The sequence below is a fragment of the Dendrobium catenatum genome, unplaced genomic scaffold, assembly GCF_001605985.2.
Source record: "Dendrobium catenatum unplaced genomic scaffold, ASM160598v2 fragScaff_scaffold_1056, whole genome shotgun sequence".
In the NCBI taxonomy this organism is placed as follows: Eukaryota; Viridiplantae; Streptophyta; class Magnoliopsida; order Asparagales; family Orchidaceae; genus Dendrobium; species Dendrobium catenatum.
This window is the reverse complement of record NW_021319518.1, coordinates 1,107,041-1,134,578: the sequence shown is the minus strand read 5'-3', so window position 1 is coordinate 1,134,578 and position 27,538 is coordinate 1,107,041. Positions and strand designations below refer to the sequence as shown.

General features: G+C 34.7%; 1 protein-coding gene across 2 annotated transcripts; it reads right to left on the bottom strand.

Moving 5' to 3' along the window:
* Positions 1–17,634, bottom strand: LOC110101194 (suppressor of mec-8 and unc-52 protein homolog 1). Of its 2 annotated transcripts, XM_020828992.2 has the most exons (16): positions 17,425–17,634; positions 16,277–16,487; positions 12,903–13,055; positions 11,791–11,839; positions 8,516–8,599; positions 8,314–8,417; positions 5,768–5,854; positions 5,512–5,565; positions 4,841–4,936; positions 3,564–3,691; positions 3,308–3,434; positions 3,153–3,212; positions 2,962–3,069; positions 1,812–1,912; positions 1,384–1,435; positions 1–378 (listed from the first exon to the last, which is right to left on the bottom strand). In XM_020828992.2, the coding sequence occupies exons 1-16, from the start codon at positions 17,451–17,453 to the stop codon at positions 280–282; spliced, it is 1,542 nt and encodes a 513-aa protein (XP_020684651.1). In that variant the 5' UTR covers positions 17,454–17,634; the 3' UTR covers positions 1–279. The 2 variants fall into 2 exon arrangements, with proteins under 2 accessions (XP_020684651.1, XP_028553934.1); XM_028698101.1 differs by lacking the exons at positions 16,277–16,487; positions 17,425–17,634 and adding an exon at positions 14,538–14,773.
* Positions 17,635–27,538: the final 9,904 nt, after the last annotated feature.

The following is a 27,538-nucleotide window of genomic DNA, read 5'->3' as shown; positions in this document are numbered from 1 at the left end:
AAATGCAATAAAACTCTATTTCTGCAATTAAACAAACATCTTACAAGAAAAATGTGTATCCGATGTATTTTACTAACATTCAACCTCAACCTTGATTCACTGACCTCAGATAAATCATATTAACACAGAACATTAGCAAAATACAATGAAAACTAAAAAAAAAAAATACAATCTAAACAAAATGATGATCCAATTTGAAGTGTTGCTCCAGACACTAGCAAAACTTTTGATTCAGTTGCAGAAGAGAATGTTGATAGAAGCATTTGCCCAGTCTATGATCTATGGTTTCCAAACTTTCAGAGCACAATCTTCCCCATAGGTAATAACAAGATTCATGTGAGGATGATGAGCTACACCAATCACTTCCCTTTCGTGAACCTGTAGAAGAAAATGGAAAAACTCATAGAAACCACAACTTCTTCACTACACGCGAGCATTAGAATTCAGGACAAGAAAAAATGAAAATAAAATTGCTAGAAAAAATAGCAAGTTTACAAACTAAGATACTGGTCATAATGATTGATCATGTTGACTCCTAAACCAAACCAAACTTTTCTTCAAAAAAAAGAAGTAGAGAAACATTCCAGTTCTGATTTTACATCCATGCATGCTAAAATGATGGTGGTGAGACCTGCAATGCTTTATGGTGCCGAATGTTGGCCATTAAAAGAGAAGTATAATACTAAGTGTTGCGGAGATGAGGATGCTCAGGTGGATGAGTGGTTTTACCCTTAGAGATAGGATACGAAATGAGCATATACGTGAAAAGGTTGGAGTAGCTCCAGCGGTAGATAAGATTAGAGAGAGTCGTCTTAGATGGTTTGGTTACATAAAACGGCAGCCTTCCGATGACCCGGTTAGGAAAGTAGAGGTATTAGATTTGATTTATGTTAAGAAAGGTAGAGGTAGACCTAAAAAGACTTCGTTAGAAAATATTAGAAATGATCTTTCTTTATTAGATTTAAATGAGAATTCGACTTTTAACATGACACAATAGAGAAAGGATTCATGTAGCCAACCCCACGCAGTGGGACAAAGGCTTGTTGTTTTTGTTGTTGCATGCTAAAATTATGGTTACTGCTGGTAGACACATTCCTACTATAATATTCCATACACCCTGAATGTTTTTTTGTATTCCTAGTTTACGACTAAAGACTGTAAAACACTCCAAATCTAATAATAATTTGCAAAAAAGTTCAGCACACAGTTCAGATTAGTTGGTTAGAGTTCCCCCTCAGGTTGAGGTGAGCGAATCCAAATCTCACCACAAAATACTTTGCAACAACGTATATATGACTGTATGTAAACATTTAATTGTTTCACTTGATAATAGAAGATGCTACATCTCTAGAGGCACAATCTACTGTAACATAGAATACCCACCTTCATCAAGTGTTCTAGTTTACCAGATTGATGGCTGAAACAATACAGATTCCTGCACATATCAAGAAAATCAATAACTAGTGAGTATGGCCAGCAAAAAACAGAGGATTTTAAATGAAAAAATGGAAAATGTAATAAATATCATAATTTTTTAGGAAACCAGAAACATAAAACAAGATAGCATGGTTCGATGGGGTCACCTGGCTAGCTCAACGATGGAATATGTAATTCACCAATTTAAATTGAATATAATGATAGATAAGGAGTTAGCCCGTTCACAACTATAAGTAAATCAAACCCTAAACCCTAAACTATCATTTTAGTTTTGGGTATCATATAGTTAATGCAATGAATGCCAATATCAGGACGAAGAATTAGCAAGGAAATTTGCTACAGTGTGTAAAAAGGGGGAAATAAACAGCGCTTACATGTCTTCACCAACACAGTAGATCCATTCTCCTTTTGGTGAAACACAGGCAGCAACAAAGTCTCCACCTTCTCTTTTACCAGATGAAAAGCTCTTCACCACCTGTAAAACAATTTTTTGAGGAAATAACAGTTTAATTCTAAACGGGATTTGAAGAGATCAAAACGAAAAGAATTTACCGAGCATCAAAAAATATTTCATTAGTCAATCACGTAAATTAAAAAAACCTTTACACTAAGTCGAGTGTAGACTACAAGAAAGGAACCATTTGAGTCCCTTTTCAAAGTCATGATGAAGGTGTTCAGAACTCCTAAAAGAAAAAGTGCTTTATCCTGGTATAAACAATCGGATACCCTATAAAGAGAATTGTTCCATGGGCTTCAAACTTGCTAACTGACTTAAGCTCAGAATGTGATATAGATCAGATAAACATAGCGTCGAAAACCCGAAAGAAATTCAAACTTGCCAAACAGATTTAATCTAAGAATCTGATATAGATCATATAAGCATATAGCCTCAAACCCTAAAGATATAGCATACAAATGCTAATAAAGTGACTTTTGTTAAAAAGGAGAAAGTATAGCCAGCATGGAAAGAGCATTTGAGGGGAAAAAATCAAAGAAATTTCAAAAATGACATGACGGGAAGAAAAAGAATGGATCACGCCAACTTGAATACCTATATAATGAATAAATTAATCTCATCAGCAAGTTAAATTTGTTTCTGAACATGCTGGACAAATACATGTCCAAACGAAGTAATCAACTACAAATAATACATGAGATCTCAAATATACACAACAACAACAACAACAACAACAACAAGCCTTTATCCCACTACATGGGGTCGGTCGGATACATGAATTTTTTTTCTCCATTATATCCAGTTAAGAGTCAAAATTCTCATTTAGATCTAATAAAGAAAGATAATTTCTAATATTTTCTAACAAAGTCTTTTTAGGTCTACCTCTACCCCTCTTAACATAGGTTAAAACTAATACATCTATCATGTGATCTCAAATATACACATGCAGCATAAATATGTAATCAATAGATTACTACTAAGATATGGTGTACGTAACAAGTATTAAGGAAAAAAGAAAAGAAAGAAGAATAATTTACATATTCCCTCTTCATTGAGAGCAAAAGTACCTGTCCTTGAAGAGTCATGAGGTAAATTGATGATGTCTTGTTGCATACTAATATGTGTTCAGTATTTTTTGGAAACAGATGAACAGAGTTCACTGATGCATCACCACCCTAGAAAAGATGAAAAAATAAGGTTACTTTCAAAAATAAGAACTGAGACAACATGGGCCAACAGACTGAATCTCAAGTGGTACCCTTAAAGGAGGGGGCGGCTTGAAAGTCTGTAAACAATCAGTTGTTTTCATATCCCACACCTGAAATGGTAAATGAATTAGTAATTGCAAGAGTCAAAATCCCAGGCTTGAAGAAATAAAAAAACTATCAAAAAAAAAAAGAAAAAAAACAATACCTTCACAGTGCAATCACTGGAAGCTGTAATGACACGGCTGCCATCATTTGTGAATATTGCATCATTAACATATGAAGTGTGACCTCGAAATTCTTTCAACATTTTGCCAGACTTGAGGCCATGAATTCTTTCATGAATGTTCCAATAACATAGATAAATATGATAAAGTCTCAGAAAAGGGTAGTTATTCAAAAGAACGACAAAAACTGAACATAACTATTATTTACTAAGGCAGTGTACTTGATGCCATGAGAACCTTGCGGTACTATCAAATGATGCACTAAGAAGCTGGCTTCCATCACGAGAGAAAGTGAGGCTAGTAACGCCCTGTGAATGGGCCCGCTCAAGACGCCGCAAGCATTGACCAGTTCGTATTCGCCAAACCTTAAGAACAAGCAGTATGAAAAACATTGTGGGCCTTATGTCTCAAAAGAACTAGTTTTAAAACATTATTATAATGTTTAATTGGCAGGAGTTAAAAAGGCATAAGTAAATGCCATGTCATCATGCCTACACTAACTACAAAACTATTTTTTCTCCATCTATTGTGACAAGAAAGTGACAAACTTGCCAAATGCGCAAAAATGAAAAAAAGAGAAACATATTACCTTGATTTTTCCATCTTGGGACCCAGATGCAAGCATCTCTGAATCTCTACTGAAATCAACACAAAGTACAGCATCATCATGCATCATAAAGGAATCCTACAGTATTTACATGAATGTCAGCAGCCAAAAAAAAAAAAAAAGCTTCACGCTGGCATTAATGCTACTACTATGAAAAACACAACAAATTAGTACTCGGCAGACATGCATAATTATCCAGAGCAAGGCATAATCGTAAGGGCACTCTGTGCTATGATGATTCATGCTATAATTTTATGTGACATTTTGCAATGCTTTGTTTTGGTGGCTGATTTCCGGAGTTCTTGCTTGGCGTCTTGGACCCTAGATTCGTTTAGGCATTGGGAGAGAACGGTCCTACTCTCGAATTGAGGATCAATTGTATCTTGCTTTGTTGCTTATGTTGTTTGATTTCCACCAAAAAAAACTACTATTTTGTTGTTTTTTATTCCATTATATTCGTGAAGTTTTCTCGTTGTTTTCATTAATCTTGCCAGGGTTTACTTGAAATATTCAAATATTTCCTATCACACCTAAGTTCACATGCAACATTTTAATAGTACAGTCATGATTGATAAAAGCACATCATCTTAAATTATAGATAGACACATTCCTCGGGCTGGGGCAGCGGGCAAGGGCGGGAATCAAAATTTTTTAAAATAAACGGGTTTTCGGGTTGACCCGGCAACCCGTCGGGTCAACCCGAACCCGACCCGTTTTTGCAAACGGGTCGGTTTCCTGGACCCGAACCCGACCCGCTTCGGGTTCGGGTCAACCCAAACCCGGAAATTCCGGGTCGGGTTCTGGTCGGGTCAAATATTGACAGGTCTAATTTTTTCTCCATCTATTGTGACAAGAAAGTGACAAACTTGCCAAATGCGCAAAAATGAAAAAAAGATAAACATATTACCTTGATTTTTCCATCTTGGGACCCAGATGCAAGCATCTCTGAATCTCTACTGAAATCAACACAAAGTACAGCATCATCATGCATCATAAAGGAATCCTACAGTATTTACATGAATGTCAGCAGCCAAAAAAAAAAAAAGCTTCACGCTGGCATTAATGCTACTACTATGAAAAACACAACAAATTAGTACTCGGCAGACATGCATAATTATCCAGAGCAAGGCATAATCGTAAGGGCACCCTGTGCTATGATGATTCATGCTATAATTTTATGTGACATTTTGCAATGCTTTGTTTTGGTGGCTGATTTCCAGAGTTCTTGTCTTGGTGTCTTGGACCTAGATTCCTTTAGGCATTGGGAGAGAACGGTCCTACTCTCGAATTGAGGATCAATTGTATCTTGCTTTGTTGCTTATGTTATTTGATTTCCACCAAAAAAAACTACTATTTTGTTGTTTTTTATTCCATTATATTCATGAAGTTTTCTCGTTGTTTTCATTAATCTTGCCAGGGTTCAAGTGAAATATTCAAATATTTCCTATCACACCTAAGTTCACATGCAACATCTTAATAGTACAGTCATGATTGATAAAAGCACATCATCTTAAATTATAGATAGACACATTCATGTTTCACTCGCAAAAAAATGAGATGAAGATTGAGTATACTCACATCAGCCTGATATTGAAGATCTTTCTTGAGCTTCCCACTCATGTAATCCCATACCTGACAATGGGTGACAAAGCATGATTAACAATTTCCTAATAAGTTCTTTTAGCCATGTTATCGAAATAATTACTCATTTGAATCAGAATCATTGCAAAGAAAGAAAATCCAAGGCCCTAATTTTCAAAAGGGAGAGACCCTGGTTTCAACAAAAAATTAGGAATAAGTCAGGAACAGGCTAGTTGTTGGAAAGATTATTTACCTCAATAAACCCATCAACTGAGCATGAAACTAGGTACTGCCCATCAGGAGAGAATCGTGCACATTCTGGGTGGCTTTTCTTTCCAAACTGCAAGCAACCCATGTAAGATCATAAACGCGTTACTTGCAAATGCACATGCATGTAAGAAATACATTGCAGAAAATGTGATCAAAGGATCACACCTACTTACCAAAACGCCATCCACTGCAAAATATAATTAAAAACTAAACGCACTTAAAATGAAACACAACATGAAAATATAAACCGCATGCAAAAAGATATTAAACAGCTCCCTGAAACATATTAGTAACATACCAATCCAGCATTTTTTGTTAAATAAACTTTGGGATGAACAATACCATCGCAGTTTGAAGTTGCGCAGATCAGCGCAACTAGATTGTTTTATTTTCTACAGGATCCAATAAACCTTTTATGACGCACAGATTTTATGTGATGCGTCATAAATAAGAATCCGAACTATTTAGAAGATTAGTGCTGATTGCACTGGATAACAAAAAACTGGAGTAAATGGGCAGAGAGAATAAATCAACGAGAAAGAAGGTTAACATATCTTCCTAACTTTCAGAACTCTTAATGCAAAAATTACAGTACAAGATTGATAAATATACTGATGCAACTTCCATGACGGAAAGCTATGAAATAAACAGAGCAAAGAAACTATAATTTATTAAGTGATATAAAATACCCATGCAAAAAAAAGAAGAATACCACATAATCTATATAAAAAAGATGACAAAAAAAGACCCAAAGTATTCTAATGCATACATCATACACTAAAAGGCTAGAACTATCAGTTAATAAGGAATACACAATAAGAAATAATAATAATAATATAATACCAAAGAACTGATAAATAGATATGTACATAAGGATATATTAACCATAAAACAAAAAGAAAACATAATAAATTAATAATAATAGATGATTTGTAGTATTGTTTAGAAACTATCAAATCATTATCATAAATACTTTTTCCCAACTATTTGGGGTATCCTTATGAACGCTTCTTCATTTTTCTTTAAGCATTGCACGTGATACCAACTCTGGATTATGCAAAAAAAAAATTTCACAACTTCCAACCTGGTTACACTTGATTTACACCTTTTTCCTTCCTAAAACTTGTGCATGGATTTAATGATGCCTAAATCAACTAAGTACATTCTATGCAACACTCACAAAAGCAATTTTCGCTAAATATATTCCATTCCAATGTCCACATGAAGATATTTCCCTTGTTCTCTGTATCCTCAAACCAAACTAATTCTTCAATTAGTGTGAATGCTATTGCATGAAATCATTATATAGAAGCCTGACTCTTTTATAATTGCCACAATTCTTGTATCTCCTTTATTCTTAAAAAATGATACTACAGTATTCCAATTATTTGGCAACCACTTAGTCTTAAGAATTTCATTCAAAAAATTTGTTCGCCTGTTACTCCAATATCACTTAAAACAATAAATCTCAATAGGTATCTATAGGCAAATAGATCTTTAGTTTTATGTATCTTCTTAAAAGCTAACTTCATATTAAGTACCAATAATAGCCACATAGGGTGGACCAAAAATAAAGTGTTCGCTATTAGTTCAAAAGATTTGACTAAACTTAAATACACAAATGCAACATATAATGAGGAAACAATGGAGATATATGATTAATAAAAAGCTTACCCAAATAGTTAAGCTAAGATTGATGATTATGCAAATGAATTTGAATCATATGAATTGCGTGCTAGCAGGGGCTGCTGAATTCAATGTCTTGTAAAGCTATTACTTCAAAATTTTCTTAAAATCACTGTTACATTTAACATGAAATTAAATGGACAGTTTCAGTGAGACTCTGCGTGGATGTAATAATAAGATAGTTTCAGTGAGACTCTGCGGATATGGCTCGAAATAGAGACTTCTAACAAATTCTTAATGATATTTTTACCATATATTTATTATAAAAGTTATTAATTTCACTCCTATGATCTGTACTTTCAGAATTGCATCCTCAGCAAAAACCATATTTCTCATGTGTCCTGTATAAATTAAAGCTTCCACTGATATGATTATAATTTGTTAGTATAGTTATAAATTTCACTAAGTGGCTGTTTTCCGGCATTACATGCTCTACCATATTTCTTATGTGTCTGACTTGTAACTTAGCATGTATGTGTCCTGCATATGATTACTATTATTATAATCATGAATTTAACTTAAATGAAGTAGTTGTGCTTTCAGCACTACACCCTCTACATACTCCATATTTCTCATGTGTCTGACATGAATCTTTACATGATGCGTCCAGTTTAAATCAAAGCTGACGAGGTCGTACATGTTCATTGTCATGTAGCTTATTAAGGCTTCGTTTGGGACAGCTTATTTACTGCTTCTAAAACAGTTTTCTAGTACAAAAATTAAAAATTTTGTACTAGAAAGCTGCTCTAAAAAACAATAAAATTGCCATCCCAAACGAAGTCAAGTGTAAGAAAAGCTCCATAAAAGTGCAAAAATAAATAAAAGAATGTGAAATGAGAGTACCTTTATTTGATGGCCAAGAGTTGTTGGATATATATCATCCTCATCCTTTTTCATGGCAGCGGTCCCTCTAAATAAATCAAACTGTGTTCCAGGGGGAAGCATCCCTGAATGAAAATCATTTGCCTCATTAAGAACATATATAATTTAGTTAAATTAAATGGCATACAAAATACGGTTAACATGTGTTAGACTGGCCGCCAACCTTGATGCTGCTGCCATTTAAGAGCCTGGCCAATCAAAGCCATTAATCTAGATGGTGGCACTACGCTAACTTCACTAGCAAGAGCTGGAAAGTGCATAACAATAAAATAACTCATTAAAAAGTATGAAATTAAATAATGTTGGAGCAAGAAGGTGAAGAATCTGGTATAACAAAGAAATAATCTCAAAGATGAAATAAATCATCAAATGTGACAAACGACTTAACTCATAAGAGCATGATAAAAGAACAAACTTCTACTTGATTTTAGTCTTTAGACAGATGTATGCATTGGCAATACCAATTTAAATATTGTATGTATTATACCCTACCGAGCCACCTTTACTGCCTTTCCCTACCCTAATGCAATGCGCTGCTTGTAATTTCCACACCTCTAGAACAACTATACATTAGTATCTTACCCCCACTTGCAAGAGCAATCTGACTTGAGTCCAAACTTGGATTGAAGTGAAAGGAGAAAGGGCGGAAGGAAAGTTGGAAGCAAACCCGCTAGCATTAATTTGATTCACTAACCTTTGTTTCCATCCACCTTAAGGTCAACCAAAAGCTTATAAACCACTTAGGGCTGCAAATAAAACAATATGGTTAATGAGCTCCTCCTGGCTCGACTTTATTAGAGCTTGTTTATGATCATTTAGTTAACTAATCAAACAAGCTTGAACATTTTTATATATAATATGTTGTTAAATGAACAAGTTTGAACAACTTTTTGCTCGATTTATTTATGATCAAGAACAATATTGTATAAAGCTCATGTTGAAGCTTCGTTAAGAAGCTTGATTAAGGCACAATTAAGACTCAATATAATACTCAATCTAAAGTTTGGATAAGGCTCATTTGAATTTTCCATAAATAATAGAAAGTAATATCCTAATTAATATTTATTTATACTAAAAAATAATACATAAAACTAATTAATATTATATATAGCAACCCGGCCGGGTCGGGTCCGGGTTGAAATGTCCGACCCGTTTGTAAAAACGGGTCGGGTTCGGGTTGACCCATTTATAAACGGGTCGGGTCGGGTTCGACCCGAACCCGGCGGGTTGACCCGAATTGACACCCCTAAAGACTAGCCACATATGAAAATAAGAGAAATTCATCCCAGGGAAGCATGAGAGGGCATCATTGAAACAAGCTTGCTTGAGAAGATGTGAGGAAGAAGGAGGAATCTTTCTAGAGAAGACATGGATCGGATAAGCATCAACTCAAATCGAAAAGATAACACTTGTTTCAAAATCCTTTTCAATTGAAGAATTCACTTTAAATCTCAACAAGCTCAAATCAATAAGGCTTGCTTATTTTTTCAAACGAGTTGTTCATTTAAAGCTCAATGATCACAAAAATAATCAAGCAAAAGTTGAGCTAAAACCAAGTTTAAACAACAACAAATTTAAATAAATCAAATTTGAACAATATCAAAAAAGCTCGAATCATGCTCGAGCCAAGCTCAAACAAGCTTTTATTAAACAAACTCGAGCACAAACAGCCTCCTGATTGGCTCGGCAAGATTCGTTTGCAACCTTAAAACCACTCCTTTTAAGCATCCCTAATCAAGCAAACTTTGATGCGCATTCACAGAACTCTTCTTGCCCCCAAGTGAACAAATGCTCCCAATGAACAATTTGATATCCGTCTATACAATGTTCATTTATGTTTAGTTATTTCAACAAGCTTGAAAAAAATTTTAAAAGCTTGTCTTATAAATGAACAAGTTTGAATATTAACTCACTTGTTCATTTATGTTCGTGATACATTTGTTGTTTAGCAAGTAGCCCTTTAAGAACATGATAAAATGCTCATGTAATGATGGCTTAATCTTTTATTTGATTATTTATTAAATGATATTCTACCAATTTTTCTATAATATATACATTTTAAAAATTATATATATCATTACATATATCTTTATGAAGAAAATATCAAATAAATAGCAAGATAGCTGAAATTAAGCTTTTTCTAATTATTATTATTAAACTTCAGAAAAAAAGTTAAATAGCACCTAATTAATTATGACAATTTTTTTAAATTCATTAATCAAATTGTCCACCAATAAGCCTATATACCTATAAATCTACCTATGACCCATTCTTTGAAAGCAAGAAGATGAAAGCAATAAGACCTTAGCATGGTCGCCCTCATATAACAATTAGAACGACAACCAAAATGAGATGTTGTCTTTATAAGCCAGAGTAATAAATCCCAATTTTTAAACATGATCATAAACATAAGGGGGTAAAGTAAACAAGGTACATAGCCTAATAATTTTCCAATACCTAATCATCTATATATGAGGGTAGAGTAGACAACCTCTATGACCCAATAATTGTACAAAACTTCACCATTTACATATGGGAGCATATAAGGTACAATACACAATGATGGTTCAAAGCTCAATCCTCCACATACGATGGTACAGTAGAAAGTGTGCATAACCCAATAATTTTTCAAGGCCTAATTCTTCACATAGGGGAATAGAGTAGATAGTATCCACACGTTAACAATTATTCAAACGGTGATATTATAAATACAAGAGTGCAACTCACTAAAAACGTTTAGAAGTTGCTTAAGGCGGCCTTTTGTAATGAAAATTCATTTAACAAGAAAATTGTAATGGACTTCCTTGCATATAAGGCAAAGTCATAAGACCCATTTTTCGTGTCCAATCCTCTACAAATAAATGATAGAATCGACAAAGCCTATGGCTCTCCAACAATATGGATATAGCCCCCATCGAAATTGGTCGCAATACCAATTATAGATTAATATTGAGGAAATTAAACTCAAATACTCTATATCAATTCACATCAGGTTATAAGTACACCTTTGAACCCAATCCTCCACGAGTAAATAATGGATTCAACTAGGTTCAAAACAACAATATGGATAGGGCCCCATCGCCTAAAAGTAACCATGCATACGCCCCTATGATAGCTTAATCATTGCATTGCTCAAGAGTTGTTGCAACATATTTTAAGATATGAAGTAAAACATTCTTTAAAGCATAAGTCTCACTTTGCTTTGGAGATATTCAAGTTGTTCTTTTATCAAAAGTATCTATTAATACATCGGGTTTGGGGTGTTGCGCAGAATGGCAAACCCACACAGGTTGGAAGCTTTCCAACCCACTAGTGTGCAGCGAAGCTATGTTCCTAGACCCTCCTTGGAAGCAAACCAAGGACGTCTGAGCACAAGTTGCCAATATGGACGCGATGGTGCATTGCATGTAGAAGAATATAATGGGATTGGTAGCAAACCTTGAGCAATCTGAGAACGACGCCTCTCCTTAGTTGACTCTTGATAAGCCTGTTATACATAATAGTTAATTACTTAATGACTGGTTCTTCATAATAAAATATTGTCATGCCCAAATAGAAATGCTATTGGTTTTAATTCTAAATTTTAAATCATAATTCTATTTATTAAACCTGTAGGATTACAGGAAAATTAAACTACTAATTATGGCATTAAATGAGAAGACAGAGTAGGACTTAGCAAGATTATAGAATAACAATGCTTAAATCTTTAGAATGATAAATAAATACATTGAGGTGTATAAGGTAAAAGTTTAAGTTCATTTTTACACTCTTACCAAGTCGTTCACATGTAATAAAACCCATCGCCGTATTCAGGTATTACCTTCAAATTAACAATCTATGATCTCTAAAAACCTTAAAGTTTCATGGATAAATGTTTTAAATCCAATGTTCAATGCTTTATCCCAATTTTCAACAAAAAAAGGAAAGAGAAATTGCACGAAATAAGTTAGGCATTGTTCACATCTCACCAAGGAACAAACAATTTGAGATGTCTAAATAAACCAAGGGTGAGAACAAAAACCATGTAGCTTGCACGACCTTGCATACTTAATCTTCAAAAATTCATTAAGGTTTTCTAAGAAAAAAAAAAAGAAAAATCTCATCATTTCTGCCAACAGTTCTCACATACTTGCTATTAAAATACAAAAGCACAGTAGCTCAATGATAAATTTTTTCTAAAAGAATTTTGAAAGAAAGATGTGGAATTAGAAAAACAATTATAGCAATCATATTGATGTGTCAGAATATAGAAATATTTCTTTTTTATGCATGTGTCCACGTCATTGCAACTCTCTATTTGTAGAACATTCTTATTCTCATAACGTACCAACTACGCCCTTTCTACTACTTTTTATGTGTTAATATGCACATCGAAAATAATTGGCAAAGGCTTTCAAAGGCAATCAAGCCATAGTTAACTTTATGATCAAGAAGAAAAAGATCTAACCATCTATCTATAAGAAATGTACAAAAAAAATGATAAAATGTAGGTAATTCAAGATTTAGTAAAATAACTAGTGAAGATGCACATGCAAGAAAGAAAAGGTTACCTCATTGGGATCAAAATAGGTCCGAACCAATAAATGCTCGAGTCTCAAATATCTCTCAGGCTGCTCTTGTTTCATTACTCCCATAGCCTGAGTTTGCCTTAATATGGCACGTGCAGTGTCTAACTCACGAAGCTCTATCATCTCTAAGACTATCTGTCGAAAAGAAATAATTCAAAATTCACATTATAAGCATCCATAGACACCAACCTGATATGCAAAACAAAACTGAAATAACAGAAATACAAATCACATATATGGATACATCAAACAAGCGTTTCTGCAATAGGTCATCTCACACAAAAGTCTTAAAAGAAGAAAAAATGAGCAGAGGTTAAAACCGGTGCTTTAGGAGGTCTTAGGGGGGCAAAGCAAAAGTTGCATCGGGAAATCACTGGAGGCATTTGACTAGTGCAATTGTCCTACCCGCAGAACTAGGCCTCACTCCAACCTCATGGGGTGCCCTTCTTGTGCCTGATTGGTAAGACTTGTGTCCCATGAATTAAGTGTACCTACATTAATTTAAATTATCAATTATAAAATTTTAATCTATTATAAGTAACCTTCTTATTATTCAAGTCAAAACTTAAAGGAAAATATGCCTTAATCTTATAGCCCAAACGATTCTTCTCCCACACATTATCAAAGCCACAAGCCTGCAACATCTCAAACGCATTTGTCTCCCTCACATACACATCATCAAAGCTGCAATAGACATCCACCGTCAACACCACTTCTCATCTCCCTCTCAAGTCTCTACTCATCATCATGTTGCTTGTGCAGTTGAGCTTGCTTGAAGTAGTTCCTAGGGATGGAGGCCAGTTTATCACGGACTACCAGAAACTACAAAGTCACCACTTTCCTTTAAATCAACTCTTTGTGGTATGTTGGAACCCAAAATTTATAACCAAGAGAGAGAAATCTAGAAATTTCCTCTATTCTTCTAGCTCTTAGAGTGTAAGGACAGACTTTAAGAAACAATAACTTGTTATCCTTTATCTCTTGTTTTATTTTTAAATGTGTAGGCAGTAAAATCAGTTGTGAGCAGTGGCTTAACTAAGGTTTAGTTTGTTCCTTAAATTGAATTTGAAACAACACAACCAACACTTGCATCTCATTTAGATATATTCACTGGAGAAGGGTACTTGGAGGATGTCTAGCTTTAAGATGAGGAGTTGAGAAGTCTATAATTAGTTGTCTTTTTTTTTCATTTTGATTTCTAATTTAATTTGACTTTACATATTTGAGTCTAAGGGACTTTGGTGTTTAAATATAAATTATATGATTAGGTATTTTGAAATTTATTTTAATCTTTTTCTCATGTGTTATATTTGTAATCATAATGTCTATTTAGAAACATTAAATATAAGACCCATGGGGCTTACACCCCACCTAGTGTCAAGGAAAACACCTCACCTATGCCTTCACCTTTTAAAATAATGATCGAAACACAAATGGAATTTATTGTGAACTGCGCAAAAAAAATGTACTATCTTCAAATGGTTAAATGAACTTCTCCGAACTTGTTAAGAAAAAAACCAATGTTTGGCAGCTAAGAGTCCTGCTCCATGAAAATTTTGAAATGAAAAAAAATAAAATAAAATAAAATAAAATAAAATCCATAGTTGATAAATCTACCTGTTCATACAAGTCCTCCAATTTATCCCTTGGAAGTTTAAGCTGCGACACTTGGGGCAAGATAGCATCCCACCTTCCACTATTAATATCAGCAACAAATGTTTCAAGGCTGTCCACAGTATTCAATGAAACTTGGCACTCATTTTGTAATACTTGGAAGGATTGATGCAATGAATTCTCTTTGCAGAATTGCAAGACTATCTTTATCACACTGCATGAGAAATATGCTAGCCTTTAACTTTTCTACCCATAACTATGTAAAAGAATCTAAAATGCAAAAATGCACGTAAGTTGTGCATAGAGGAAATAGAGGTAAATTTAAGCTTATAATCAATGATGTTTGTCAGGGTAAAATTGGAGTAGTGGGGCCCATGGGATTAATTAAAACCTAATTTGAATTTCAGGTTTTAATCAATTAAAAGGAATTCAAAATTTGAAATCAAAACTGATAAGATTTTATTTAATCTCTCCCTAAATATAAGGCATTAATTTAGGAAGGATTAATGAGGGAATCAATGCAAGGAATTTGAATTTCCCTGGGCTAGGCGGCGGGATTTCCTGGACAGAGGAGGGGGACGGGCTAAGGGGGGCGGGATGCGGTGGCTGGATGGGGCCGGTGGCTGGCACAGCCGGCGGTAGAGGAATGGGGAGGGGCTGAGGCGGCGGGATTCTATGGGGAAGGCTGCAGGGAGGTGAGGAGGCGGGCTGGGCCGGTGGCTGAATCAGCCGGCGGAAGGGAGGAGGACGGCCTCCTATGCCGACGGGCTGAGGGAATTTTGGACAGGGTGGGTTGCAGGGAGGTGGGGAGGTGGACAGTAGGAAGGGTCGGGTACGGAGATTTAGCGGGGGAGAAGAAAACAACAAACTAATTCAAGAGAACCAAGAGCTCACCGGCATGGGCTGTTGGGTAATTCGGGTGGAACCTCTCCTAGGTCTCCTCTCTCTCTTTCTCTCAAGCTCCCAAGCAAGAAGACAAAGACAAGTTTCAGAAATTTTATTAATCATTCATCAAGCTCATACAATAAGAGGAGATCCCTTTATAAAGATCTCAAAGCATGAAACAAAAAGACTCACATGCCCCTTGGGCTACAATAAACACTACGCCTACATAAGGGCGAAATCGTCACTAGTACATGAAATAAAAGATACACAAAATAAAATAACATAAAAACGACATGATAACATCAAAAATATAAACTCCCGATCGTAGCCGTCGATCTACAATTCCTTCGCCGATAAACCTGCCTAAAATGTCTGTCGATGACCTCATCAGTCTAGCTTTAGGATGAGGAGTTGAGAAGTCAATAATTAGTTGTCTTTTTTTTCATTTTGATTTCTAATTTAATTTGACTTTACATATTTGAGTCTAAGGGACTTTGGAGTTTAAATATAAATTATATGATTAGGGATTTTGAAATTTATTTTAATCTTTTTCTCATGTGTTATATTTGTAATCATAATGTCTATTTAGAAACATTAAATATAAGACCCATGGGGCTTACACCCCACCTAGTGTCAAGGAAAACACCTCACCTATGCCTTCACCTTTTAAAATAATGATCGAAACACAAATGGCATTTATTGTGAACTGCGCAAAAAAATGTACTATCTTCAAATGGTTAAATGAACTTCTCCAAACTTGTTAAGAAAAAAACCAATGTTTGGCAGCTAAGAGTCCTGCTCCATGAAAATTTTGAAATGAAAAAAAATAAAATAAAATCCATAGTTGATAAATCTACCTGTTCATACAAGTCCTCCAATTTATCCCTTGGAAGTTTAAGCTGCGACACTTGGGGCAAGATAGCATCCCACCTTCCACTATTAATATCAGCAACAAATGTTTCAAGGCTGTCCACAGTATTCAATGAAACTTGGCACTCATTTTGTAATACTTGGAAGGATTGATGCAATGAATTCTCTTTGCAGAATTGCAAGACTATCTTTATCACACTGCATGAAAAATATGCTAGCCTTTAACTTTTCTAACCATAACTATGTAAAAGAATCTAAAATGCAAAAATGCACGTAAGTTGTGCATAGAGGAAATAGAGGTAAATTGAAGCTTATAATCAATGATGTTTGCCAGGTTAAAATTGGAGAAACTTCTTTAAAATGTTCATAGCAGTTACTAAACAACCAGACTTACTAAGCACTACATCAAATATATTTCCAAGCTAACATGGATTGATATAAACAAAGTGTCATCAATGATATCAGTAGCGTTTATCTTAACACAATTCAAAAAAGAACCCAAGTTGCACACTATATTGGTAAATTCACGTCAATTACAACTAAACTTGAATTACTAATTTAAAAAAGAAACAAATTTCTCCGAAGCCTGCTAAGCTTGGACCATGGATAGAAGATATAAAAATTGGAATTATTGTGGGGGCCTTTTCTGTTTCCTGCCACAAACCTAAACGATGCAGTTCACTGCTAAAGGATTGCATGTAACTTGCGCCAGGGCCAAGTTAGCAGCATACAACAATACTGCATGCCTAATCCAGCTAAATTCCATTGGCTGCTTCTGAAAAGTCAAGTGCTCTATACTAAAAACTCAGGGGGATTTAGATAGTATCTAATACATGCACACTAGCTGGTTTACTTATCCAAAAGCGCTTAACATTTCGTTAGAAATTATAAATGCTTTTTTGGAAAGAACTTCACATTCTCCTAAAAATGCATAAATTTTCGGGCTTTGGCTACAAAATTCTTTTTACATGAACTAGTAACATTATGACAAAAGTTTACGGCATGGCGCACTCAAGTTCCGTTTTATAGGAGTGGAACATCCGCAATTATCTGGAATTACCGAACCCATCATTTTCTTAAATCAGCGACGAAATAAAAGAAGTCAGAGATCAGGCGGTTTAGGGTTTTGACTTACTCTCGTGCTTCAATCTCTAGGGTTGACATCGTCACCAAAATAAATTTGGGGTGAGAATCAGAGCTTCGATTTGTACCTCAAATCCGCCGCAGAAATAGAAGATCAAAGGGGAGGAGAGAAGCGGGAAGAGGGTATTATTGCTGCCGATGGCGGCCTACGAGCCGCTGGACCGCGGAAAGGAAAGGTTACGGCGTGGTGCATCAGAGGCGGTCATTTCTTTGGAGATTTTTATTTGTAAATGGTTTATTTTCAGAGGCGGTCATTTCTTTGGAGATGGTTGTTATTTTTTATAAAATTGATCATAAAATTATTGATGAGAAAATAGTTTAGTTATTATAATTTAAAAAAAAAATTTCTTTATTATAATTTTTGTATTAAGAGAAAGCTTAAAAAATAGTAATCAATTAAATTTATGTTTGATGTCTCAAAAATAATACATCAAAGCTATCCCATACATTCCATTTGATTGGGCTACAATAAATTGTACATGAATTAAATTGAGTTTATTGACCCTCTAGCTTAAATTAAAATTGTAACTCTAAATTATAGGAGCTCAAGCTCAAGCTCAAGCTCAAGCAAAGTTGGCTTAGCTCATTGTCTCACAAATCAGCTTAACTAAAATTTATTTTTATTTTTATTTTTGTCTTCCAATTTCGTTTATCTGACTCAATAGGGAGTCATTGGATTCACGAGCAACTTTTGTTCTTCAAACCTCATTGGACCAGTCAATGGCTTTTATGGGGACACCCACTACAACTTTCTCACTGCTAGACTCATCAGTGCCTTCCAAGTGAACACCTGCATTGAACTCTTCATTTTTAGTCATATCAATGCCTTTTCCAACGAATTTTCACCACAATTGTCTCATTGTTGGTCCTATTGATCATTTTTAAGCAAGTTCTTGTCACAAATTTCTTCCCTTTTGCAATGATCTCAATTTCTCAACTTAAGCTCGAGCTTAGGAACATATGGGGGAGCTAAACCTCGAACCTACTATATGAGCTTGACTCAAGCTCGAGCGAGAGATTGAGTTGTGCACATAGTAAGTGACTTTAGCTCTAATCAACTCATTTACACCCCTAAATTAAGAACAATTAGCCTACATAACATTTAATTATTTTTATGTATATATTTAATGCATAAATTTTGATAAATTTAACTTTATATGCACCATAATCATTGTAATTAGAGAAATATGCTCGTTGTGTGATTTATTGTAGAAATGTACACATAAAGTTTATGGCAAATAATTCAATGGGTTCAAACGATATTCAAACAATAATGCTCGAACAAATCAAATATAGTTCAAATAGAGCTCCAATAGGATTTGAGCGGGCTTGAACAGGGTTCAACCATGGCTTGAGTAGGATTTACGAGTGGTATATACCAAACAATGCAATCCAACAACTTTTAACATTGCGAACTAAATGTTTGCTATAACACGATGCAATCACAACTAATACAACACAACAAATGTAATTCTATAGCTATAATATATTAGAGTGCAATCCAATAATTATATGACCACAGAGTGTAATCTAATGACTATAACACAGTATGTAGTAATCTAATAGTTATAACATTGCATAATGAAATTCAAGATGTGTAACAGAGTTTAAATTATCCAACAACCACAATTAATGGAAGGGTTGAATGCTCAATTCAAACTTATATAATAACAAAGAATACTAACCTTTCATTCATTTGGCGGGGCTTATGATCAGCTTAAGCTAAACTCAAATAAATTATTTTTCATAGTTGTAATAATATTTTATGTAATTGCATTTCATGTAAACTATTCACTTTTTAGTTTATAATGATCTATCAATTATTTATTATTAGATAGTTATCCATCATACTAAACTCTATAAATGATCTGACCAGTGTCAGGTCGCTTTATAGGTATGATTAATTGGTGCATTTGCATACATAAGTATAATAATAATAATAATAAAGTGGTTTGTCTTTCTTCTCATATGAAATCATATCAATTCTTTTATCTCTTATAATTTTAAATCTAAATCATTCAAATTTATTCATTTCAAATAAATTCAATTTGAAATAAAAACGTGTGAATAAATAATTAATTAATTACTTTATATAGCTAGTTTTTAAAATGATGATTATGAAAGTTACAGAATTCTAATTGCTATTAAAGAATAAATATCAACTAATGAATCATAATATTAGCTTCAAATTAATTATCAAAATGTTGAACTTTATATACATTAATTATATATAAATTTATTTATTACAATGTTTAATTAAAATGTAATTATTTTTATAAATTATTATATTTATTTTAAATATTTATATTTTAAATCCATTGTATATAAATTAGATACTTTTTAAATGTTAAGAATCTTTAATTTAACTTAGTAATTATTATGCAATAATTGATTGCTTAATTACATTAAATTTGTAGCTTTTGAAATGCCTATTATGAAAATTATGATATTTTAATAATTATTAAGGGATAAATACAAATTAATGGATTGTATCAATAATCTTTAATCATCTTAACCATGCACAAATCTCGGAGCATATTTAAATTGAATGCTTCCATAATTACATTCAAGACCATATGAAATCCAATTTCAGCAAACTTATAATCAAATTAAACACATCAACGAGATAAACCAAATGATATAAAAATGGTCCAATCTGAACCCGAATGAGCCTAAATCAAGGGAGTTACAAAATCATAACTAAAATTTTGAGAACATTAATTAAAATCTATAAATAGACTCATACTCTTTATATGATGGTGGAAGGAGCTTATAACTGGAGCCAAAATTGTGACTTAAGATTCAAGAGAGTTATAAGACTCTTAAGGATTCTGGAGCACCACCGATGGGCCACCATGTTGACCTTCATCATCGATCCTACATCAGTTGACCACTACAATTCTTCGATCACCATCACTCGATAACGATTATTTGACCACTATCACCCGACTATAATTTTTCAATAATCATCTCCCGATTAATATACTTTTGACCTTCATTGGTCATTGATTGCAATCCTCCAAACTCCATCTATCATTGGCTATGGTCCTCATACCATTGTCACTAGAATGCTTGATAGTGATCCTCATACCACCATCATCTGATCATAATTATCCAACTATGATCATTTGATCACCATCACTAGAATATAGCTTTCCGACCAACATATTTTGATTGCAATCATCGAATCACTGTCACCAACTATAATCTTTTGACCAACATTGCCCAACTATGACCCTTGAAATATCATTTTTCTAACTATGTTCCTCGGACCACCGCGCTTGACCACTATCCTTTTTTACCTCTATTGCATGTCTGGTTCTTCTAAGCTATGTTGCCTATTTGCTATGCTCCTTGAGTCACCATAGTCTAACTATGATCCTCAAAACACAGTCACATAATTATAATTCTTCGAAGTCAATTGCCTGGCGACTACGACCCTCCAACCAAAATCACTCGACTACAGTTTTCTGACTATGATCCTTCAACCTCCATCTCTCAACAACAATCCTCTAGCCACTATCCCCCCACTACAATCCTCTGGCTACTCTAATACATATTGACTTCATCACCTACCATCGCTAATAAATGCCAACGTATGCCGCCACTTAAAAAAATTGATACACACTATCAACATCTACTTCGACTTCCAACTTCAATACTTAGATTTATATTGGAGTCCCGCCAATGAGCTCCTCCAATTTTAATAGACTAATGTGTTATTGATAGTGTATCAATGACTTCCTTCGAGGAAGGGCATCTTTTGTAATCAATGATAAATAATAGTTAAATTATTTAATTTCGGTTAGGCCTCGTGATATTTTTCTTTTCATAGACTTTCCACATAAAACTGGCATCTTATGCAATTATAGCACTTATCTCTTATATATGTGATGTGGACATCCGTCGATGTACGTTAATCAAAGGAAGAGAAGAAGATCGACGGCCGAGATCCCTCCATTTTATCTTAGTTTATTAATTATATTTTTTGATTTAATTATGCATTATTTTGTTTTTACCCTTATTTAAGGGTCTTGTCTTATGTAAGCCCAAGGGACAAAGTTATATTTTAGTTCCTTTTAAGGTCTATATATAGAGGCTCTTTCTCTTGTATTAGATAATAATATATTAATTAAAAAAATATTTTTACACATTGTTTTTTAAAGCTATGCTAGTTTTTAGGAGAGTGGAAGTCCCTATGTGAGGGCAATGAAATACCCACCAGCTGCAGGATGTGTCCGAGCTCATGGTTGAAATCCCTAGGTGAGGGCATCACATTACCTATCAACCGCAAGATGTGTTCGGGCTACATGTTTATCTTCTTTCCCTATCTCCTTCCCTCTCTCTTTTCTCCCTTTATTCCAACTCTCACTACAGGAAAACACGCTGTTACCGGCGGACTGTATCCGCCAGTAACATGTGAAATCCGACAAAAATCATCAGTTTCCGACGCATTTCCGTCAGATTTGCCTCCGCCGGTTTGGCTCGCGTCGCTAAATATTTACCAACATTTATATGCCACTGGTAACAATTCCGGTGCTTTATCGGCGCAAAATAAGACATGGAAGACGTCGATTTTCATTCCATAATTCCGGCGACTAATGCGTCGGTAGTTTACATCGTATGGATACGACGGAAACTACAGGCGCATAAGTCGCCGGAATGTTGCCGTAAATAAGCTACGGCTTATTTCCGGTGCAAAAGTGGCGTCGAAATTTACCGGCGGATAAAACGCCGGAATAGGCGCCGGTAATTTCCGGCGCACCCAAAGACGCCGGCATGCTCGATCCAGTTCGTTGTATCGTCGTTTCTGTCGACTTTCCGACGCATAATCCGTCGGAAACCTGTAGCATTGACAAAAAAATTTACCTTCCCAGCCAACAATAAAATTTCCACACCTGCAAACCTATACGAAACCACTTCCAGATGACAGCTATACACATAACAGATATAAACAACTTCAATATATACTCAAAAAACATAAATATCCATGTTCACAGAAATAAACAAGTTCACAAAAATAACTAAAAACATCACATATTATTCAATAACACATGTTCATAGAAATAAATAAGTTCATGTAAACTAAACTAAACTACTCTGACTCTGTGGACTCCTCAGCTGGAGTGCCTCTTTTCTACTCATCTGCTCCCTCATTCTACGCATTTCATCCAACAACTGATTCTGTTGCTCCTGCATCTCCATCTGCATTTGAACTTGTGCTTGCAACTGAGCTTGCCAATCAGCTTGTGATTTCCTTACTTATTCTAGCTTAGCTTGAAGGTCACTTATTTGTTGAGCTTGTAAAAAGTCATTAGAACTGGATGCGAAGCTGGATGCAGTAGAGGAGATCATCCCCTCGTATGCCTGAGCTTGCACACCTAAACCATAAAATCTACCATGCTGCATTCCTCCGACGGCCTGAGACCAGATGCGATACTCAGAAAACTCCATAGAACCGCCAGAAGAGCCCTCACCTGATGCGGCATGAGCCTCTCGAAGCTGTGTATATTCCTCCTGTGAAAGTTGAATATAAATATATATAATTAAACTAAAAATAGGAAATATTAAGCACATATAAATATATACTTACATGGGCTTTTCTTGCTCTCTCATCAATTCATTGTTGATCCTCCTATCGCTTATGAGTGCGACTATGCAATTCCACAGGAGTTGGTTCTCTACCAAGCATCTCTTTCTGTTAAAATTAAGAGAATTTTATTAATATTTGAATTAAAGAACAACTTTGAAAAAAATTTAAAATTCATTACCAAACGACGCCTGTGCTCAGTATGTGGAACCGAGCCGTTAGTATGAAGTGAACTATCCAATCCCCCAACATCAGAAGCTCTGTTCTATCGATTTTGATCCCTCCTCCTAGTATACTCTTCGCTGCCCCAAGCAGTGTTCAACTCAGCCCATATACCCTCTCCAATCCACAATGGTCGCTTCCTAGACTTTCTAATATCTGTGAACATGTCGCGCATCCGAGTAGACCCACGCTTCTCAAAATTCTTTCTAATCTTGTCATTGTGTTAGGGCAGCCAACAAAATTCTTTCTGCATTCAAATACATATGCTATATAATATATAAGATTTTTAACTTAAGTAAAGAAGAATTAATCATTTTACATAAAAACTAAAACCCAAAAATACCTCAAACTCTCTAAATCACATCTCTCGGACTTCTTTCGGAACTTTCTTCCAAGAAACATAAGGAGCGTCAAACCTACTCCGTATGATGTCCCGTATTTTATGTGTCGATTATTTTGATGGGTAGAACCTACAAAAAAATTTTTGTGAAACAAATATATAATATAAATATTCATTAGCTTAAATAAAAGATGAAGTACGTACATGTCACCCTCAGGTGCTATCAACATTGTACCATCTGTCGCCTGCTCTAGTGCAGCTGGTGTCGAAGATCCAGCTGCTGTCGAAGGTCCAGCTGAAGAAGGCTGATGGGGTGGTGGGGGATAGTATGGTGAAGCATATGGTGGAAATGGATAAGTAGGAGGGGCACCAACATAAGGTGGGGGTGTGTAGTATGGGTAGAAAGGAGTATTCTGCCTGGGATCTGGTGAAGGAAATCGGGGGTCTGGTGAGTAGAACTATGGGCTACTGGCTCCAGAAGTGGGTAAAAACTGTGTAGCAGGCTGAGGCTGTGTAGCAGACGGAGGTTGTGTAGCAGGCTGAGACTATGTAGCACCCTTAGTACGTACTGTCCTAACTGGTCCAACTGTAGTGATCTTCTTGGTGCGCCTGTTAAAAATATTTTTTATCAATCCTCTATTAGGCTCTTCACCTGAAGCCATATGCACAGAAATAAATAAGAAATATTAATAGCAGGGAAGTAACAATAAAATAAATACAGTGAAGTAAAATGCAGGGAAGTAAAAAAAAATGCAGTACAGTAATAATAAAATAAATACAATGAGTAAAAAAATTTTCAATTTACCTTATGTTAACTCATCATTTGTTGATTCACTTTCATAAGATGATACACTTCCAGCCAAATCAGATTCATCATTACTTTCCTCTATGGTTAGATCTACCTCCTCTAACTGCAACTTGCTCTCATTAATTATGATTTGGTCATCTATATTAATTGGGAGATTTTTTTAAATTTGACATAAACTCTTCTTGATGTGCTGATAGTATTGAAGTGGTTTTCTCAATTACTCCCCTTGGTTTTGTCTTCATAACTACCAGTCAATCCTGTTTGTCTCGTATTCTGCTTGGATAGTTAGCATAATAAACTTGAGTTGTCTGACTAGCAATGATGAATGGATCAAACTTTGCATATCTTCTACCCCGCTTTACTTCTGTTATACCGTAAATTGGATGTACTATTGTGCATCTATTTTGTACTAGATCAAACCATTCACAATTGAAGAGATACACAATATTCCTGTGACCGGGATATTCCACCTCTAATATTTCTTGTAAAACCCCATAGTATTCAGAATATCATCCCCTGTATGGGTGTTCCCTCTTACACATACGCTAGAATTTTCTGTCTTCCTACCTTCACACCAACTTCTTGTTTGGAATTTATAACCATTGACCAAAAATATTTGATAACATTTGACTAATCTATTTGGTCCCCAAGCTAACTCAAATATTCCTGAATTCTGTGAATCACTTTCTTCAGAGTGTACCTTTAAATGAACAAGATGTTATTATTAATAATATTAAGTAATTGCATAAATAACTAATTAAGACTAATTATTCAAAATATACTGTATTTTTAAATCAAGCAGTGAATTATTTCTCCACTATCTTCTGAACTTCTCCTTCCTCTAATGTACTTAAACCATCAATGAACCTCCTACAAACCATTTTGAGTTTAGAATAAAGTTTATAAGAATTATAAAAATATGAACAAATTAACTCATACTTACTTGAGATACGGCTCAACTTCTTCACAGTTCAGCAAGATATACAATGTGATAACTGTCATCTCCTTATCGATGAAATAACGCACGATGCTAGCGCCTACAGGTTCACCACTTCCACAAAATACAGATATATTAGAGGATTTACCAATATTTTGATGTATTGTACTTTCACCTAATTGAGACGATTGTTTCAAAATAATATGAGCAAAACTGAGTTGTCTCGTATGTTAAATATGCTTCACAGATAGAGCCTTCGGGTCGTGATTTATTCTTAGCTGTCTTCTTAAGTTTATTTAAATATCTCTCAAAAGGATACATCCACCTATACTGAACAGGTCCACCAACCATAGCCACATATGATAAATGAACTGGTAGATGCTCCATAGAGTCAAAGAAGCCTGGATGAAATATCTTCTCAAGTTGACCAAAATGAAAGGAATTTGCTGCTCCATAGAAATCAAGTTCTCCACATTTAATTTAGAAGAGCATAAATCTTTGAAGAATACACTTAGCTCGATTAGGGGCTTTAAAATTTGATCTGGCAGATAACTAAAAACAGTTGGTAGTAGACATTGCATGAAGATGTGACAATCATGACTTTTCAATCCAAATAATCTCCCTAATCTTATGTCAACACACCTGCTTAGATTGGAAGAATATCCATCAGGTACTCGTAGGGTCTTCACCCATTCACAAATTGCACGTTTTTGCTCTAAAGTTAATGTGAATGGAGCTTTTGGTTTGAGTAATTTTTCATCTCCATTATCCTTCAATTTCAAAGTTTTCCTCCTACAAATCTCATTTAAGTCTATCCTTGCTTTTATATTATCTTTGAATTTATCTTTGATGTCCATAACTGTATTGAAAATATTATCAAAAATATTTTTCTCTATATGCATAACATCTAAATTATGTCTAATCAGATTTGTTCTCCAATATGGCAACGACCAAAAAATATTTTTCTTGGTCCAATTATGGTTGACACCATATCATGGCAATCTTAACTCAGCTAATGTTGGAGAATCTATTATAGTGGGCATGAGCCCGACTCTTTCAAAAATTTCTTCACTACTTAATCTTGGAGGAGGTTGAAACATCACCATTTTATTTTTAATAAATGCTTCTTTATTTCTTCTGAAAGGATGACTTGGAGGTAAAAATATTCGATGATAATCGAACTAAGTGTTCTTCCTACCATACTTTAAAGTGAATGATTTTGTATGTTCCATACAATATGGATAAGCTAACTTACATGAAGTGTTTCAACCTGAGAGCATACCATATGCAGGAAAGTCCCCAATTATCCAAAGTAATGCTGCTCTTAGTGTAAAGTTCTGTTTGGTGGAGATATCATATGTATTTACTCCCTCTTCCCATAATGAATTTAAATCATCAATTAACGGTTATAAGAATACATCAATCTTTACTTTTGGATTATGTGGCCCTAAAATGATAAGTGATAGAAACATATATAGAGTAGTCATACATAACTCTGGAGGTAGATTGTAAGGAGTGAGTATCACGGGCCAACATGAGTACGGTGTAGCAGACTGACTGAATGGAGTAAAACCATCTGCGCATAAACCTAATCTGACATTGTTTGGTTCTACCGCAAATGTGGGATGTGTACGATCAAAGTGTCTCCAAGCCTATGCTTCTGATGGATGTGTGATAACACATTCTTATGAAATGTGATCATTATGTCATCTCATATGTGCAGCAGATCTCATGGATGCATATAACCGTTGTAGTCTTGGAATTATTGGAAAGAAGAACATCCTACTGACAGGCACATCCTTCAGCTTCCTTCTACTACCAGATTTTGGTTTAAACCTTGGTGCATTGCAATGACGACATGCAATCTTTGACAAATCTTCTTTAAAGTATAACATACATCTATTGACACAACAATCTATCTTTGTGTATGTCAAACCAAGTTTGGAAATTAACTTTTTTGTCCGATATAAATCTGTAGGAATTAAATTATATGTTGAATTGGTTTCATTAAGCAGGCTAATGAATTGATTAAAACATTCACGAGCAACATTATATTCTTCCTTGATGCTTAACATCTTAACAGCAATAGATAACTCTAAGTGAGTGGTGCACACTCTCCAGATTGGTTGCTGGGCAGCATGCAACAAATCATAAAAATTATGTACCTCCTTATTCGGTAACTCTTCTGCATTTTTTTCAAATTATAATC

Bases quoted from the DNA above. Each gene is read 5' to 3' on its own strand.
- LOC110101194 (XM_020828992.2), bottom strand. From the start codon at position 17,453: ATGTCAACCCTAGAGATTGAAGCACGAGA. The intron at 4,937-5,511 runs GTGAGTATACTC...TAAATACTGTAG, and splicing joins ATCTTCAATATCAGGCTGAT to GATTCCTTTATGATGCATGA. The intron at 3,070-3,152 runs GTACCACTTGAG...CATCTTTTCTAG, and splicing joins AGCCGCCCCCTCCTTTAAGG to GGTGGTGATGCATCAGTGAA.